The following is a 19,600-nucleotide window of genomic DNA, read 5'->3' on the forward strand; positions in this document are numbered from 1 at the left end:
TCACCAAAGGGAAGAACAGGGAGAAAAGTGCTAGATAACTACGTGCCACATCACCTCATCAGACAGTGTCTGATTTACCTTCCTCTGGTAACACTGCATGCTCGCTCTCAGCACCCTGGGGAGTCCTCACTGTTACAGCAGCCGATGCTGGCTGCTACAATGCACCCAATGCTGTGGGGTGAAGGAGCTGCCGCACACCCCAGCTCCTCACCAAACCAGCCCCAAACTTATCCAGGGATCTGTTGAGATTTCATGGGGCCAATGTGCTCATTTCCAGCAGAGATGGTGAAGAAAGTGAGGGCTGTGCTTTCCCAACCAGGATTTATCTGAACCCGGTAGAAACAACTCTCCCTATCTGCTGTTTCTGTACTATGTAAATCAGGTTTCTCTTTCTTACCTCAGCCACAGCCTTTACTGCACAGCTTAAATCCCCCCCCATCCCAAGGCTCCCAGTCCACTGGCATCCCACTCCTGCTGCTTTGTCACCCCACGACCCCCATTTCCCTGTGCTTCTGTTTGTCCCAGCAGCTTTGTTTGCTCCTCTTGCAAAACCCAGTTGCTTGAGTAGAACCTCAGTTTCCACTAAGGGAATAGCACACACCAGAAGAAGCCAATTCACCCCAAAGCTGCATTCCTGAAAGCCTTTCTGCACCTAACACTAAACACCTAGTGCTCCATGTAGCTTTGCAAGGCTTTGAATGGCAGAGGAGAGGGAAGAGCCTGGGAGCTGGTTCTGTTGGTGACCTGGTGGGGTGAGAAGGTGTTGGTGTGGTGAGTCAGAAGCTCATGTGCTATGGACCAGCCCTGCACTGGAAATAATCACCCGTGTTCTACAGTAATGGAAACAGCAAGTGGATGTCATGATTTTATTTGTTTTCTCTGTCGAAAGCAGGGCACATGCAGCTCAAGGCACAAGACAAGGCATTGGTGTCATAAATATTCACGTGGAGAGAAATCAAAATGTCAGCAGGGCAATGAGGACAAGCATCACTTCGGAAGGAAGGGAAAGAGGAGGAGGAGGCAGAGCAGGCTGGCACCCCCACAATCCAAATCTCTCCATCAGCTATAATAAATGCTGGAGCCATCTTCACTTTTGTTCTTGCTGTGTGGTTGGTTCAAAAACCAAGATGAGAAGCAGTTCATGTTAATGAGTTTCAACAGGACAAAAACTACTTGAGGTAAGAGATGTGAAAATGAAAGCCCGAATATGCTCACCTTTTGAACCTCGGGCATATTTACCCTCCTGTTGGTACTGAGCAGAAGTTGCCTTCTGATTTAATCTGCCCGAGGGTGGTTTAGGAATCGTTTGTTAGCATTTTTATAATTGCAGCTTTCCAATGGTGTTTCCCATCTTGGCTGCTGCTGAACAAACAGCCTGGTCCCTGGGCTCTTCTCTGTGCCAAAGGAGTTATTCCTAGTAGTAGTAGTAGTAATAATTAATCTAGTATTGCTTTGCAGTTTTCTCACCTACTGCTCTTGGCTGACTACAGAGACTGTGGTACTAAACACAGGTACACAAGGATGCTCTGACTGCAGGAGAAAGCACCAATGAGAGACAGTTTGAACAGTGAAGCCCAGCAGCTAGGGATGACCTGATGCTCACCACAGCACACCTGATGCGGATGTGACAGTGCAGGAACCAGCGGGATACCTGTTTTACAGCTGGCATCACAGGTTGGTACAGCTCCAGGAGAGCTGCAGCACTGGCACAGCAATGCCCACCTGGGGCTCCTCGCTCAAGGGTGCATCAAGGAGTAAAGATAACAGGGATGTGCCAGGGAAAGCAATGGGAATATCACCACCCGGAGGAGCTGGTGTTCTCCATGCTGCCCTTTAGCAAATCCTCACAAAAGGCTTCTTATGACTTTTAAAAACTGTTTCTTGATGCTACTGCACTAAGAGGTGACCTATCCAGTGGTATTCCGGTTGTTGACACAGTGATCTCTGAAGGGTCTCCTAGTAAATGCATATGTCAGAGAGAGCACATTTAGTATTGTTCAAGCGTTGGTCAAAATGTTCCTTTCAGGATAACAGTACCCAAGTGTGAGCTACATCTGGCTGGCATTTGCTGGAAAACATCAGGAGTTTGATGTTCCTGAAAGTCACTTTTCCTCCAGAACAGACGGGCTTTGTACTCTCTCCAGCTTTCTTCATGCTCAGGGCAGTTCCAGGCAATAGGTGGGGGGAGATGCTCTATGGACTGTTGCCTTTCCAAAATGAGAACTGAGTGCTTGTTTCCTTAGTGGATGAGACTCTGAATCATCCCTTTGCCCACTACTGAGGGATACAACGGGACACAAAGGTCTGCCTGACTTGCATGCACATTCAAGCCATGTTTTCTGTGTAAGAACTCCAGGGATTGCTTCTAGAGCACAGGGTGGTTATATCTTGTGAATAAAATTACTCCGAGCAGCTACTTCTTCACACTTCAGCAATGGCTGGGAGCAAACAAGCTTTTATCTTTGCTTCTTTCCAGATGCATCTGTGCTCTGAAATCCAGTTGTGGATCATGGCTCTTTTAGGTACCTGGAAATATCTCTGCTTGCTGGGAATATCACCCCCTTCATTTTTGTTGTCACAGTGAGAAGTTTCTCTCCCTTCTTGTTCATCAGTGCCTGTTGTATTGAACAAGCAGCTTCTGCCTGAGCAGCGCAAGGCTGGGCTTCCAACCAGCTTCCCTCCGGCTGAGGATGGAGATAGCTCTTCGCCACTGATGAACATGGGGCCATTTTCTTTCTGACTGTGGTTACTCCCTAAAACTGTTCCCTCATCTCTTCTGAGATACTTCATCTCTGAGCAGACTGCTTCTTTCTGCGCTGGTCTTGGGGAGGGAAGCCTTGGAAAACTGAACACTCGTGGAAAAGTGGGTTTCCCTGTGGCTTTTCCTTTCATGGCTGGAGGATGAAGTTCACTGTTCGGGGAGGAAGACTTGCACTGTGAGTATTCAGTGCTGGAGCTTTTGCTGTACAAAGAAGCCTTGGAGGAGCAGAGCTTTCCTGCATGGGTGTAGATCTGAGCCAGGGGGTCCTCTCTGGACCAGAGCTCCGTTTCTGCAGGACCACCCTTTCCCAGCGGCACCACATTTGAGATTAAATTGGTTAATTTACATTTTGACATTTCCTGTTGTATCCCCCCAAGGGATGGAGACCATGAAATGTCTTCAGTGGTCTTCAGGGTCCTCCTGTCCTGGCCCTTGTGGCTGCTTTCAGGAAGGCCCAGGAAGGTGGGGCTGGCGAGGTGGCAAATAGACTGGATGTAATCATCACTGGAGTACGAGTCTGGGCTGGTGGCAGCGCTTCCAGTGCACTTCGGGCTGGTGCTTGAGTCTTCCATCGCCTCCTCGTGGGTTTCACATATGGTTGGGAGAGGCTTTGAAAGGCTTAATCTTATCCGGGGTGCCATGGCTGCAAAGAACAAACCAGACATGGTCAGCGGCAAAGGCAGCTGCCCTAAAGAGATTCTGGGCTTGCTGCTTTGAAGTCCACGCTCCCTGAGACACCTGAGGTTTTCTTGTGGCCAATGGTGGTGTTTACAGAAACTGCACTTGACAAGTCTGATGGGAAAGTGGTTTTATATCCCTGGCTTCATAAGGAGCCAAGGAAGCCATAAGGGTACCAAGGAAGCCAAGTGATTACATGCAGCAGGAAATGAAAGGTTCATTAAATGAGATCAGAAATGATGCTCCCTTCTGAAGCAACACAAGCGCTCAGCAGCTGAAGCAGCATGGTGCAGGTGCACCAGCTCACCTCACTGTCTCTGTTGTAGCAGTGGGGGACAAACTCCTCTCCTTATTTAATACTCCACTGCTCTGCTCACTGTAAAAGGGCTCTGCGTTCACGTTGTGTCCTAACAGGCAAGGGCTGATCTCAACAGGGATGTAATCCATGTCTTTTCTATTCACATGGTTATTCTCAACCCTTTTTAGGATGGATTCCCATCCAGCTGCTCCCACTAGCCAGGTAAACCTTTCCTTTACAAGTATTTCATGATGCAGCATTTGCTAACTGTACTGGTGAGTTTTTTCTCTCTCAAAACACTCTCCCCTGTGCTTTGCTTTATCTCCCTTTCTGGCAGAAATGACCACATAGCATGGGTCCTTTTCATTTTATTTGATATTTTACTATTCCCCCCCCCCCGTGGAATTTATATGTGAATAATCTGCCAACACAATATAGCTTTGTTGTGTGATCAACAACAAAAGTGCTTTGCTAGCTATTTTAACACTGCTTGTCATTGCTGGAAATAAATCAGGCTTTGTTGAACCTCCCTGTGAGCTGTGGATCACATATGGAGCTCAGCTCCTGCTGAGCCCAGGGTGGAGCTGATGGGTTATCCATCCCCACCCTGAGCTGCTGCTGGCTTTTACTGGTTTTCATCTCAGGTACTTCTGATAAAGTCAGCCAAGCTGGTATTGACTGAGAGTAGGAGATGCTTCCTGTAAATGTTATGGCCTGTTTATTCCCTTTCTTTATGCGGTCTGCTCCTTCCTTCTCATTTCTTTAAGCATTAAGAAAGCGACTTGCCCCTTTGCCTTTCATCTCACCCCTTGCCTGAGCTCAGCAGCATCAGCATCTGGGCCTGCTCTGACCCCAGCATTGAGGAGGGCAGCCGGATGCTCCAGCTAATAGGCACACATGTGTCGTGTTAACTTACGATAGCAGTAATCATTAACAGAGTCCTGTTAATGTGCCATTTCTCCGGAAGGAAATTAAATTACCTATTCACAGCAAAACTGTTCTGATGGGATGGATCAGTTCCAGCCCGGATACGATCCCTTTGCCCTGGGCACTGCACCAGCATCCAAGCCAAGCTCCCCTTCCATCAGCACCCAGCAGTCCCCAGAGAGCACAGCCCCTGCCCTGCAGCTTCCCCTCCATCCACACCACAGCATCCCCAGCTGCAGCCCTGCTGGGTCCTGCCCAGCAACACCCAGGACACAGCCCAGCTCCAGACCCAGCCCTTACCTGCACTGCTGCTGGTGCGGAGGGGTGGGCGGCTTTCGTCTCCCCTGGCTCCCACGTCTCTCCCCTGCTGTGTCCCTCCCTGTTTTCAGTACGGAGTATGTGCTGTCTACAACTAAACCATGCATCAGGCTCCCTGCCTCCAGTCAGCTGATTCTGCTGCCTGTTTTGTTGCTGTAGCTAAATATAGCCCTCTGGCTGCCTGCCTGCCCTGGCAAGAGCCCGCATCTCACAAACGCCACGTGCCATCGGGACAGCAAACGGGCACCAGGGAGGCACAGCCAGCCCGACCCAGCAGGATGCTCCACGACAAATCCCTGCCGACCGACTGCCTTGTTCTATTTCCCCATGTGAAATGCGAGCGTGGTGCCGCAGGAGGGGCTGCTCAGGTGAAAAGGGGAGCCACAGTACCATTGTATTTCATTGCTGAAAGGTGGAGCCCCAAGATTTCAGGCTGATTTTGCAACTTCTCTGCTTATATTTCATGAGCAAATTCATGCCACTATGCCAGGTTTATCCAAGGCAGGGCACCTGCAGCATCCTTGTCACTGCTCTCCTCCCTCTCAGTTCTGTGCTTAGCTGTATACTCACTGCAGAGGTACAGCACAGCCAGCTCTGCCACTGCACTGACAGCTTTATCCCTCCCCAGGCCACACAGCATCACCCTTTTGTGTTCTGCTGAGCTGGCAAAGACCAACCACACACTTGCATTATGGCAAATTGCTTTGCCAGGAGGACTGGCAGCATCCAGGTCTGTGGGCAGCAGGGATTTGTCTTTGTTTTATGGCTTATTGACATGCTGCAAACTGATTGCAATTCTAGTGCAATTGCAGTGCCCCTTGCACAGCCTCTTGCAGCATCACATTGGGTGGGGAGGTGAATAGTTATTCTGCAGCAGAACCTTCCTGCTGCTTTCATTTCCCAATACTGTCCTCAGAGGGAGCCTTAACAGACACTGTTCACTACTGAGGAATAGCCACGCTGCACAACACCCCTGTGTGAGCAAGCAGCGTGTGACTGTGTTTCTGAAGCTTGCTGCTCCCCAAACAATCTGCCCTGAGCTGCTGGGAGAGATGAGACTAAGGTAACCCCCTAGATTAAAGATCACTGCTTTAGTTTTAATGCAAATATTCTCAGCATTGGGCTGGAATTGGCTTTGTTGATTTCATCCCCCAAGCCCATGCTCATCATCCAGGGTCTGTCTTTATCTCCAGTGGCAAAAAATAAGCAGCTCAAAAGACCTGTGCATCCCTTCAGGAGGATATGGTTCAAAGCAGAGATTATTTGCTCTCTGGAATTAGCCATTGTTTAGCACTTAAATATAAAAGGTGTGCAAACTTCAGCCATTTGTCTAGTTTTCTGATGCCAAACAGCTGAAGTTAGCTGAAATGACCCTTAAACTTCATGCATTGAATTTGCAATGACCAGCTGGGATCATGCTGTAGTAACAACTTAGAGCTTCTGTTTCTTCTTGCTTGCAGGCACCATTATTACCATCAAATCAAAAAACAAAACCTCAGACCCCAGCTACTCTGAGCAGCTGCAGAGTAAAGCTTGGGAAAGCTATTTCATGAGGAAAATCACTGATCTGGAGAAAACCCATCCCCACCTGCAGATGTGCACAGATACATTCTCTTCATAACACGCTTCAAGATCATTCCCTTCCCCTGGAAAATCCCTCCTCCCAGATGGAGATGTCTCCTTCTCAAAGGCCGCATGATCTGATGGAGCAAGTAGAAACGGGGCTGTGCAAGGTGCCAACCCTCACCCTGCCCTGCGAGCAGCCGAATTAGGCTCAGTGTTGGGTTATCAGGTGTTAGACAGGGTCAAGGCTTATCCTGGTGCTTTGCCATATCTCTTTGGTGGTGGCCATATCATGGCTCTGGTGGTGTCTAGCGGGATGTGGCAGCCTTCTCTAGGAGGATGGGGCAGCAGAGACTCACACCCCGCAATAAGAAGCTGCCCAAAAGCCTCTAAAGTGAGCAAAGTCCTCACTAAATGTGGTTGGGTAAGGTGTTTCTTTAGGAATCTACACTAAAAGTATGGATTTGCAATACAAGTCCCTTCTATCTATTGAAATCAGTTTCTTCCCAGCATTATTTTAGGAAAATCACATTATTGGAATCACAGTTATTGGAATTAAACCCATATAAATGATTTGTTCTCTATCATTGTTTTTACATTCTTGATGATACGAAAATCAAACTGTAAATTTACAAACACCAGATGCAGTGTAATCAGTAGCTATCACTTACCAAATACCATTTACAGCAATACCTCTGCTTTCTTTACCTCAACCCCAGCCATTCGGTTCCCTCTTTACCAAGTGGTTGCTCAAAAACTGGGAATTAGGGAAACCAAAAGAAGCACCTTTGAACGCTTGTGTGTCTCTTTGCAAGGTTTTTCCCAAGCACTTCTGAGGCCAGCTCTGGTTAAACCATCCCGGTCTCCTGTATTTATACTCCCCTGGGAGAGAATGGTGAATCAGCATTCCTGAGTGCATGAAAACAGTAACCAAATGGGATTAAAAACCAAATGGGAAAGAAAACAGCAACAGCAGTGCCGAGGCAAACAGGAGGTATTAGTTCTGCAAGGCTTGGCTGAGTGACTGACATCTTCATGCTACAGAGTGACTTTTTTGTCTGGTTGTTTATCCGTTAGCTCTATTTTTTGAATGCTTCCAGTTTTGGGGAAGGTTTTGTATTCCAGCGGCTTAGCAGAGTTGCACAAGTGTAACAGGCTGCTCTCCTTTGGGCATTTATGAAGCTTGTTGATGTTTGGACAAACAAACCCATTAATCTTTGGGAGCATTAAATGGATACCACAGTCAATTCCCATTTTGGGTTTTCTCAGGAAAAATGCTCTTAATGCCAAGCAGGGGCTTTGGGCCGGCTCCAGCACTGCTGGCTAAAGGCAGTGTCCCCCCAGTGGGGCATCAGCAGTGCTAAGGCTGCTCCATGACTAATTTTTGCTTTGGAATATTGCAAGGAATATTTATTTTCTGGGGAAAGATATCACCTTATGCTTTCCAAAGTGAAAAATCTGCACAGAAAAGCTAGAAGAGAGAAAGCTCCTCCTGCCTGGATTGGCTCGTGGATATCCATGTGGATACGAGGAGCTGGGCATCGTGTTGAGCTCACTGGCTGGATTCAGGCCAGAGCTGGTGGCACCTATGTGATAGCTCAGTGATGGCTGCTTTGCTCCACATCTGAGCCTTGGTTTTGGCACTGGCAGCACTGCAGTAATCCCAGTTTGAAAGAAATCCCAGTTTTCCAGCTCCTCACTGGGAGGCTGTGCTGGGAGACACTGAGATGAAGGTGCATTGCCTTTCTGATCACAAGGTCTCCAAGGGACATTCAGGGTGCCAGATTCAAGCTTTCCCAGTAATCACTAGAACTGTAAATACACTTTCTTTTTCTTCTTATTAAGCGGTTTCCACCCTGATGAGCATCTCTTTGCCTCCACTCACTTCTGCCTTCTCTTCCTGCTGGAGCTGCTGCAGCACCCAAAAGGACTAGCATCACAAAGAGACTGCCATCAGCCAGCACACACCATCCTGCCACACTCCTGCCTTGGAAAGGAGGCTCTTTGGTAAACCAGCAAATACTGTGACTGGTGCATGGTTGGGTGATGCTGCCACTCTGGTTCCTGCCCTGGAGCTGGTATCTAAGAACATGTCAGAGTGCGAGTTAGGGAGCAGAGTTAGTGCCAGGGGACAGGGTCAGCATGACCCTGGGCACCGCCAAGCCTCGGTGCAGCCAGCTGCTTCCCTCTTGCATGTTTGTTGTTAAAAGTCCAGGAAAGGAAAACAGTTTGACCTGATTTGTGCCAGATTCCGCATGATTTGTGCTCCCTAATTATACCCCTCATCCCATTAACCTCCTGTGCATTACAGTGAGCAGCTGCTACGGTACATGGCGAAGATATTCCCATGAAACAGTAATAAGCTGGTTTTGTATTAACCAGCCAGAGCTGGGTTAGAAATGTGGCACCCACAGCTGATGCCTTGACTGCAGCTCACGCAGTAACCGGTGGCAGCTCCTTGTCCAAACACTGCCACTGCTGCACACAGATTTTCTGGAAGTTACCAGGTATTTCTTGTCTCTTGCCATGAGGAACCGGTTGCTGCGAGGGCTGAGCTGCTGCAGCCCATCACAAGGGTTGTTTGCTGAGCTCTCCATCCAGCTGGGAGCACAGGTGGAGCCCTTTCAGGCGGCTTTAACAAGGCTTGCAGTGGGTTAGGCACTTATTTTCCTTAGGATTTCAATTAAGCTTGGAAAATGACTCCAGGGAGTCTTTGCTGGTTCCTAAGTGATGCTGGTGCAATGGGTTCATCTGCCTGGCTCCCACTGGTGCTGGCTGCCCACAGTTCAGTGCTGGTACAGGCTGGTTTTAAAGTAATTGGAGGTCTCACAAAGTGCAAACCGCGGTGGCTGCTGGCTGGAGCTCCCTGGGGAATCCAGGGTTTTTACTTGAAATAACACAAATATTTTTCATTTATATTATTACTGGCCTGCAAAGGTTCCATTGTGCATTTGTGCACTTGCCTTTTCACTGAATCGTAGAACCCCAGACTGGTTTGGGTTGAAGGGACCTTATAGCTCATGCAGTTCCAACCCCTGCCGTGGGACACCTTCCACTGGAGGGGCTTGCTCCAAGCCCCTGTGTCCAACCTGGCCCTGAACACTGCCAGGGATGGGGCAGCCACAGCTTCTCTGGGCACCCTTTGCCAGCGCCTCAGCACCCTCACAGGGAAGAGCTTCTTCATAAAACCTAGTCTCAACCTACTCGCTTTCAGTTTAAAACCGTTCCCCCTTGTCCTGTCACTACATGTCCCTGTTAAAGGGGCATGGGGGTCTAAATGTGCTGTGCTGCTGATCCACCCCCCCTCATGCTGAAAACAAACCCAGATGGACTCCTTTTGCAGTACAAAGGTGCTGTGCAGAAGAATGGGTGAGTGCTCAGCTCCCAGGAAACCCCATGTACTTCCCTTTGCTCTGCAGACCAAAACTGCACCGAAGTCCAGCTTCCATTTTTTTGAGGCCCTTTAAATACAGAGATCAATTTTGTTTTAGAAGCAGTACCCATCATTCCTGCAGAGCCCCCAGCACAGCTTGGAAAGGACCCAAACCATTCCAGTAAACCTGCCATAAATGACTTGTTGCAGTGAGAGACTGCTGAATCACAAACAGCACCAGGAACATCCAGTCACTTAAAACCAGAAAACGGATCCTGTTTTGCTGAATAAATGGTTTATTACGAATTGCTCAGCATTTGGCAGCTAATCCAAGCCGGCAGCTCACCTGAAACAGGTTGGTCTTCCCATAGCTGATGTGATTCTTTAATAGTAGAGCTTTGCCTGATTAAAACAATTGCAAGACCAGTTAATGATAACTGTCAGTGGGAAACCCTGTAAGGGTGTTATCCTCTAAACTTTATTATCAGCCAGAGTTTAGGTATCAGCTGGGCTGTGTTTAGGTGACTGAAGAACTAACACTCCCAGAAAATAGCTTAATTATTGAACTACTTTCTGTCATTTGGGTGCTGGGGGCTGCTCATGGCTCTTTCTCCACTGCTGCTGTTGGATCTGTTTCTTCCTCACAGGATTCATGCTCGTTCTTCAGCAAGGCACAGCCAGCATACAACAGCGTCTTCAAATACCTCCACACTGTGCTGGGGACCGAGTTGAACAGGTTTTACTCCATCTGGTCCTTCCTGCAGCCCTGGGATGCAGAGAGCCCCTCTCACCACATCCAGGGATTTTTCACCCTGCTCCCAAAGTCCAGCTACTGTACCATAACTGTACTTCTTGTGCCGTGCCACCATCTAGTGGTAACTCAGCTAGAAACTCTGCATCCGGAGATGCAATGCAGCCTGAGTGGCTCCTCCATCACTGGCCTGCCTGGAGCCCGGTGCTGCTGGGGGTAGCATGGATGCAAAGTGCAATTTCATTGCCTAGGGCTGGTGGGGGCAATCTGCTGATGAAGTATAAAACCCAGCACATCAACTATGCTGAGGTTTCTCTGCATATGGTATCCTGCTCTGCTTCTCTCTGTAATGAGTGTAAAGAGGGCTCCTCTTGCACTTGATTTGGTTCTGTGCTGTGTACCAAAAAGCTGAGCCCCTGGCACTTCCATTTCTTCACTTGGCACTTGGCATCACCCCCAGGCTAGGGAAATGCTACTCAGGAGCTTTAATACCTAGAGAGGCCAGAGGTGTCCCCATGGGGCCATGTGTACATGTGTGAAGTTCTATGTGCATCTGTCTGGGCTCCCACATAGGCACCAGTTATAGCTCAAGTCTGAAGAATGGAGGGAAATGGGCTAAAAAGGTGATGTAGGACAGGAAAGTAAGAGACAGGCTCCTGTAATTGTCATCTTTAGGCATTTCAGACAGAAAGAGGAAGACCAGGGGGAAAGAGGGGTGTTGGAAGTGTTTGACCCCATGCGTTTGACCCAACATGTTTGACCCATGTTTGTCATGTCTGAGCTTTGGATGTGAAACCCTTCCACATGGCAACTCTAAACTCTCAAAATCTTTGGGTTGGGAAAGCAAAAGCCACTTAAATATAACCCTTGTCACAGCTGGAAATTAGATACTACATGAATTGCTGCAGTAAATGAAACCCAGATTTTGGCTGGGTCACTGTTTTACCAGGACATTTAAGTAAGTAAATGATTTTCCATATTGAAAATGCTGAGGCTGCTCGTTACCTGATTAAAGAACATGTTGGACTTCAACGCACTGCATGGTGCTAAGTGAATAATCAAGGTAAGTGGGGACCTTTCAAATCCTCAAGCAACAAACTTCAATTAGATGGAAGCGATTCAATTACGCATTAAAGGGAACCTGGCTCCGAGCACTCAGGATGTGGCAGGAAAATGTATGCAAAAGAATTTCATGGAAAGGAGCAATTATTTTATCAATAGGACATGCAAAGTGAAATTTGCTCATCAGTCCTGAATAGAAGCCTAAATTTGCTAAGCCTTTTAAAGAGATGATGCACGGACCAGGATGGATTTCAGCCCAGTGTAAAGGCCGAGAGCTTCGAGCAGGTTTAAGTGTATTTGATTAATTTCTGTGTGGTTATCAGCTGAGGTTTTAGTCTTCACAATATTTGGCCTTGGATAATATTAATGTGTTGTAACAAGGGTATAGGACTTTGGCAGTAAGTGTATCCCAATCCCATTTCATTAAGATGATGTTTTGGAAACTGAATTGGGTTTTAGCCTAGAGATGCTGATTCGTCCTCCCCCCACCTCTGCATAATGTCAATTCAGTGAAAAAAGCACAGGGAAAAACCACTTGAACCACTTTGCAAAAGAACACAGACATTTGAATTTAATAAATTATAAAATTAAAGATTCTAATTTGTATATACATTTTTAATATACAAGAAATGGCTATTTATTGCAATTTCTGTTAAGGTATATGTAAGTGAATGGAAGTTGCATATAGATATTCAGATGAAGATAGCTAATACTGTGCTCTGTAGGTGAGTAAATAAGACATTAAATGCATTACGTAATAAAATAAAACATAAACCCCTTTGAGTACTGGTAAAGCACCATTTCTAGAGTTCTCCAAATATCTGAAAGCATTCTATGGAGATGCTGTGAGACTCTAAATACTGAACAGATAAAACGAATATAAAAAGTGATGCATTTATAACAGATTAGAGGAATTTCTAAAGGAATGTTAGTGAAAAACAATGGCAGCAGATTGGAGCCAAAGGCACCAGGAAAGGTTTGGGATTTTTCATGAGGGGCTGTCACTTGGATTTTAAGTTTAGACCAACAGAAAAATGACAATTTAGGAAGCTGTGTACTTGGTGGTTATATCACAAAATGTGTTTTAATGGGAGCAGATTGCTTTAGCTCTGGGATCTCTGAGATGGCCTCTGCAGGGATGTATTACTTATAAATCTGCTTTTGTTTTGGGGGATTAGGTTGCATCAAAGTACCACTCTCTGCTCATTACGGCTCAAAATGCAGTACCCAGGAAACTGCAAAAGGGTACAGAAGACACACTATGACGATGCCCTTGGCCAATGACAGCATTGTAGAAAAGGGGAAAGGGTTGTCAAAGTTCAACCAAACAAAAAATGACCAAAATTTCACTGCATGACATGGAATAAATATCAGCTGAATGCAAATGCCCACCCATTGCCTTGGGATGCTTTTTCTTTATCAATAGAGCTCTGCTCTGTGTTTTCTAGAAGTGAGGTACGTGGTCTTAGGAAACAACCATCGTGAGGAACTGCTGAAAACACCTTCTGAAAAACTGATGCCATCTCGACAAGAAGGCATCTTTCCTGGTCTGAAGAGACTTTTTCCTCCCTTCATACAGCAAGACTGTAAAGAGAAGGCAGCTGGTGGCTCCGCTCCATTAAGGAGATGAACCAGTGTGTGTCCATCAGCATCTGTCTTGAGCAACCTAGACTGAAGCTGCTCCTTCAAATATTATTTCAGTGTTCCTCAAATAACAGCTAGAGAAATGTTCAGTAGAATTAAAAACAGAGAGAAATAAGTTAAATCTCCCAAAGGTGACACTGAGAAAGGAGCAAGCACTTCCTAAATGCAGGCATCAGCAGGCATTACACTGAGTCCCTAATGAACACCAGACCTAGGCTAGCACCACACCAGCCATTTGGAAGTCTGCTCCTGATCCAAGATGCAGCAGAAGTTTCCACTTCATCTGGAAAGATGCTTTTGGTTTGTTTGGTTGAGAACTGACTCACTCTAGAGAAAGAACAAAATGGGCAGGATGCTGAACTTTGAACTAGCTTTGCAAGTTCAGCTTGGGTGTCCACGCCATGCATGTGGATTGCCAGCCTATAGCAGTCTTGGCCCTGGGAGACCCTGGAAATGCTCAGCACAGAACAGCCCACTCCTTTTCAAACGTTGGGTCACTGCACTGGAAGAGCCCTTTCCTTGTGCTGTTTGCAGACAGGTCACTGGAAGTTGCACCAAATAATTCCTGCCCCATTTTCTATTGGGACACAACTTGGAAGTCATTTGTACAGAAGAGGCAGCATTTGAGCTGTAGGCACTTGTCCTGTGGCATTTCTTCATATTACCTGGTTGACTAAGCCTGTTCCAGATGCTAAGGGAGAACAGAAGCTCTTACTTGGGTTATTTCAGGCTTCTGGAGGTCAGAGAAATGTGTCTTCATAGAGCCTCAGAGAATAAGGCAGCAAATTTGTACCTCCTCACCTATATAATTTCAAGACCCAACCCCTGTCTACCTTTGGGTTTGTGAGGGTTTTTCCTAAGTTTATCATATGCTTGGATGTGTGTCTAGGTTATGAAAAAGCTGGAGGTTGTGGTTTATTTTTATTGTCCACAGAGCTAAAAGCAGGATAATAACTTGAAGGGGGAAAGACAAGTTTTACACTAACCACATCTGTGTAAAGGAAACGTGGAAGGCAAGAAGTATTAAGCCCTCAGGCTGGGAACCCCGCTACAGCTTGTGTCTCCCATGGCACACCAGCTGGAGTGATGTTGACTTAGATACATCTTCCTTGCTTATAAATAGCATGATGGGTTTTTTTTCCCTTCAGTGCTCATTGCTACACTGCTCTGTTCTGCACAGATGTGACCTGACCCTATGCTGATACTGAAACTTGTCCTCTCTGTAGGCAACCACAAACCCCTTGCCACAAGGCTTCTGTGCCAGTGCTGGGCTTGCGAGTACATGGTGGCTCTGTAACGACAGGCAGGGAATGGAGCAAGGCTGGCACAAGTGAAGGCCACTAAAGGTAAGCAGTCTTCAACTGCAGGAAAGCGTTTAGTGTCTCATGAGTTAAAGTGTGAGTTGAGACTCCTGTCACTGCCCAGCCAACTGATGCTCAATGCTGCCAAACTGTGGAGCTTTAGTTTTACTTTGCAAAACAAGAACAGATGACTTTGTTGTTTGCTTTCACATCTGCAGCCATGTCTGCTTCGCCCAGGGGATGTTTCCTAGCACTCTGGACTTCTACCAGGCCCATCGCGCTTCCTGGTCTTCATGGTCTTTGGTCTAACTCCCATCCCTGTACTGCCTGAGCTGCTCCTGAATACTCACCCAAATGTATCACCCCAGTCCTTTGTAAGAAGGGATGCTTGATGCCATCACACCAGCTGAATGCATTCCTTCTCTGCTTTGACCAGTATCTCCAAAAGTATCTCTTAAACCAGGTCTTGTCCTTCATACTTCTGGCCACAGTTCAGGCCAGAACAGTTTCACATCTCACTGCTGCAAAGTCTGCTGATCCTGCAGGCTCTTGCCTCCTTTCCAGCAGGACTGGCTTGTTTTGGAGAAGAGACTGGGCAGCTCATTCATCCACGGTGGTTGAGAGCAGAAGGGAAAGAAGCAGGAAGCCACATGTGGTTCACCTTGAGATACTTCTGAAGCTCTTTGCCAGCAGCCCGGCCACAGAAGAGCTGGAAACTCAGCACATTTCCAATAACTATGTGACTATATAGAGGCTTATAACTGGCACTGCAGCAAACTGAGACCAGCTTGGGCTGGAGGACGAGGTCTTACTGGAAAATCTGAACTAGGAGCCATCAGATGTGCTAGTGGTAAAGGAGGATTTCAGGGAAGCCCTGGGCTCTGCAGGAGGTTTACCAGCAAAGAGGAAACAAATGGAAGAGCCCAAGCCAGGAGACGGGAGAAAAACTGCACAGACGTCACCCACGGCAGGAACCAGTCCATGCTCCCATCTCTGCAGTGTTAGAGCCAAGCTGAATTCATCTTCTGATCACCAATCAGGAATTCAAAATGACCTATGAAAACCATGATGACCCTGAGGGGGAAGGAAGTACTCAAAGGGTTGTCAGGTTACAAATCTTAATGTTTCTAGCAGACCTGGTACTGTGAGTACATGTGTGTGTCTGTGTATATGTAAGGGTACAGCAAACGATTGTTCACTTCTACATCAGTAAAGCTGTCATAAGGAAGATAATGCAAAAATGTTTCCTCCAAAATAATCTCATCCTATGGGAGAAAAAGAATGTTTTCTTAACAAAGCACCAAAGAAAAGGCAACAACAATCCAGTCATCTTTAAGTTAAACAGTATGTGGGTAGGAAAAAAATCATACCAGTAAAAAAAGCACCAACCAACAAAGATCACTGAGGCTGTTGCATTACAGGGACTTAAAGACTCAAATATATGGATAATTGTAAACAGAAAGACTCGGATGTTGTCAGTCCAAGTTGGCCGGATCTACCCTATGTCTTGCATGTATTCAAAAGTTTAGGAGAATCCTGTGAAATCATTTACGGAAATATGTAAAGCACTGTTTGCCAGCTCTTAATCTACACATGAATTTATGGCTACAGCATGTTCTATGTATTTTCTTATGCAGGCCCGGTTCAGAAAGCTACATAAGCACATTCCTGGCTGTGACCACCAAGGCAGCTCTACCAAAGTCACCTAAGCTTAGCCTGGCATGTTCTTACGTACCCTCCTGAACCGGGGGCTGAGCCAGTGCCCGGTTATGCAGTGCACAGAAGCATCACAGGGTGCTGGCCACCTGCTTGTCAGTGTGAAGAGGGTTTATCATGTCTTGGGACTGTTTTCCTCCATCCTAAATGTAACTCCCATTACTATTCCCAAGCAGTGTTACACAAGCATAGAAGACTTAAAAAGAGCTCATGAACTAGAAACCTGCTAACCTGGCCTAGGTATTACAGTTTGTTTGGATTCAGTGAAATGCTGTAATGATATTGCACTAATACTCTACCGTACCCTGTAAACCTAGATGTCAAAGTGTTCAGATTAGCACTTGTGAAACAATCTGTCATTTCCATCTATAGTAGGCTTCAAAATTTGGCATCTTTGCCATAGCACCACTTCGATTTTCCCCCATTTTTAGTCTTTATGACACGGGCAATACCATGATGTTGGTGACATCTCTATAAGAGAAAAATGTTGTTTGTGCCACATTCTCAGTTTAGTTTGTTTTCCTAAGAGTCTCTTTTTTCCTTTTCTCGGCAATCAGTTCCTGAATTCTTTTATTCCTTGTCTTTTCATAAGGTATCCTCCTCCGTGTAATGATGTTGTGCTGTGATACTTCATTATCCAGCCCCTCGATTTTATAGGGAACATCCACTGCATTGATTTCTGGGTGCTCCTCAGTTGCATTGGAAGGAGGTGCACGTGTTTTGGGAACAAGAGGAGGGCTGGTGGAAGACTGTGTAGTGGACAGGCCCATGGGAGGGCTGAGAGTGGTCAGGAGCTCCTCCTCAATGACATTATTCTTATTTATGTTAGAATCAGTTACACCGTCCACCTCTGTTACGTTGCTGTACATGTTACAGGACTTGCAACACAGCTTATTGTAACTAGGAAGCGAGCAGTAACGAGAGAGAACTTCCATGCGACAAAACATTGACTTGTCTCCTTGACAATGATCTTCTGAAAGAGAAAAAGGGAACAGATAAATAAAGAGCATCTTCACATTAATCAGAAAAAAAGAAACAAAGCTGAAGCTTTGGCAGTGGGCAGAGAGTTTGATATTTAAAGTGGGATGGGAAACTGGCAAATGAGCCTTCTGTAAGCAGAAGCAGGATTAATATTAAACCTAAAACTCAGTTCACTACAAGGGATGCAAAGCTGATCTGAACTGTTTGTACCAGCCTCATCCACACTATAGACTGTAACACTGATTTTTGCGTTCAGGCTCTGGAAGTGCTACCCTGAAGACCATGCAGCCACGATGAATTCCATTACCGCTTTGGCTTAGAGTTCAAAGCACTCCCATATTACTGTGTTGTTGGTAAAACTACATTAAACCCCCAGAAAGTCATCAAGGTTTATATTGAGAAAACTTTTTTCACTACTTCACTCTCTTTAATGCTCTTCTACGCTCTAGCAGTGAGCAACCACAGTCAGAGGTAATTTATATCTATTTGGACTGTCTCAAGAAAGTCAAGTCTTATTTTCGATGTGTACCATGTAACTGTCAGGATGAATCCATCTCCCGCTGGAGTGATATTTATGCTATTAGAGTGATATTTTTGCCAGGCATCTCTATTCTGAAATAAGCAGCGTTGCCTGAGTATGTCCCTTGCTCAAGAGAAAAGGGGAGATGATATTTTCAGAACAAACTTCAGTGCAAAGGGGCCAACCCAGTCCGTTGATGACCGGGAGACTCAGTAATGAGTCCTGATTTTTGTCTCACTGACTGTAAAACTGTAATAAAAGAGAAAGAAGGATAATTGGTCAATAGCTGTTTTGACAATCTGCACTGCAATAGAGGTGTTACAGCAGATCTTGAGCTTGCTGAAACAGAGGTGGCAGAATGTAGTCTAAGGCATTAAAGGTGAGCTGGCCAAGTTGCACTACTGCCTGAGGAACATAGAAGCCTATTCAGAGATTACTCAAGCCCTTGTCATTTCTGTTCAGAGAAGGAAGAGGACCATATGAATTGGCAGTGGATGGACAGTGAAGGGTCTAGGAGGCTCCTTGGAAAGAAAGCTGCATGTGTCCTACACAAATGGTCTACAGCTCCTCTGCCTTCAGGTTGAAGTGATGGAGTGAGGAACTATTGGGAACTGCAGGGAAGGAAAAACCCCAACACACAACCCATGCTGAGAGAAAGAGGAGTCGGAGGGCTTGTAGGAGAGGAGAGTGCTGAGGAGAAAGGCAGACTGACCAACACTTGGCATAATGAGTAACAAAACATCCCTGTGACCAGAATGCTGAGACAGAGATGAAATCACTTCTGCCTTTCTCCCTGCTCTTACTACATTTCCACCTACTCTTACAGTAAAGGATGAGTAACTCCAATTACTCGCCTTTATTTAGAGCATACCCGATGGCACATGGTGTGCTCAAGTCAGCGTGGTACTGGAGCTCGTATTTCACCATCCTGCTATGAATACTGACTTACCCTGTCAACAACCTTAGAGCAAAGCAGAGAACCAGAGCAGACCCAGAGATATCAAGTGAACTCAGAAAGGGTAGGTGTCACCTCTTCACTCACCCTCAGTTAATGAAATAGGGCATTATAGGTGTTTAATTGGCAAACATATCAGTCTATAATAAACTACTAACTCTTGCTGCTGCTTTAAAATGCTAGTGCTGGCTGATGAAGGTGAAAACACCTTCTCTGCATTGTATTTATGCCCCAATTGTTGCGTTTGTTGCAGAAAAGCAAAATCCTGGCTCCTGTTTTCAAACGCATCAATTCTTTTTCATATTTGTCAAATGCTAAAATGAGATGGTGCTGGAAATAAAGAACAACTTCTTCCTTAGGAACCTAAGAATAGTACCTTGGCTTTGGAGACATTTTGAAACCAGTCTTTAAGAGCTGGAACTGTTCCTACGTGCATGCACAACTCTATACAAAGGACTCCATGTGTCTATACAACTATATATATATATATTTACAAATGATGTAGAGCTCTCTTTGTACATTTTTGCCTTGTGTTGCATGACCTATCCAAGAAGCAAGCTTCTCCAAATAGCTTGCAAAATGAAATCCAGCCATGTTCAAATGTAGTTTTCAACAAGGCAGATCTGTTCTTAGCTTTGTAAGAATCACTAAATGCACCTTTAGAAAAACGTCTTTTCCCCCCCCCCCGCCAAAAAGTATGTAATGACAAGCTTAAAATTACATGAAAATAAAACTGCATTATGTAATCTGTT

At 46.0% G+C, this 19,600-nt stretch overlaps 2 protein-coding genes across 7 annotated transcripts in view; both read right to left on the reverse strand.

Moving 5' to 3' along the window:
- Window positions 1-852: 852 nt before the first annotated feature.
- LOC133211603 (uncharacterized) lies at window positions 853-5,326 on the reverse strand. The gene is made up of 2 exons (XM_061352117.1): window positions 4,965-5,326; window positions 853-3,404 (listed from the first exon to the last, which is right to left on the reverse strand). The coding sequence occupies exon 2, from the start codon at window positions 3,400-3,402 to the stop codon at window positions 2,422-2,424; it is 981 nt and encodes a 326-aa protein (XP_061208101.1). The 5' UTR covers window positions 3,403-3,404; window positions 4,965-5,326; the 3' UTR covers window positions 853-2,421.
- A 6,959-nt stretch (window positions 5,327-12,285) lies between these two features.
- LOC133211604 (A disintegrin and metalloproteinase with thrombospondin motifs 2-like) overlaps window positions 12,286-19,600 on the reverse strand; it is a 177,968-nt gene continuing 170,653 nt past the window's right edge. For all 6 annotated transcript variants that reach the window (XM_061352118.1, XM_061352120.1, XM_061352119.1 and 3 more), the window contains one exon: window positions 12,286-17,365. In XM_061352118.1, the coding sequence (XP_061208102.1) occupies window positions 16,902-17,365 (464 nt within the window). In that variant the 3' untranslated portion in view covers window positions 12,286-16,901. The remainder of the gene's footprint in view (window positions 17,366-19,600) is intronic.

The sequence above is a fragment of the Neopsephotus bourkii genome, unplaced genomic scaffold (assembly GCF_033783945.1).
Source record: "Neopsephotus bourkii isolate Nb327-2 ecotype Australia unplaced genomic scaffold, CSIRO-AGI_Nbou_v1 NB_620, whole genome shotgun sequence".
NCBI lineage: Eukaryota > Metazoa > Chordata > Aves > Psittaciformes > Psittacidae > Neopsephotus > Neopsephotus bourkii.

What these genes read in the sequence shown, in the direction of transcription:
- LOC133211603 (XM_061352117.1), bottom strand. Translation starts at nt 3,402, where the DNA reads ATGGCACCCCGGATAAGATTAAGCCTTTCAAAGCCTCTCCCAACCATA.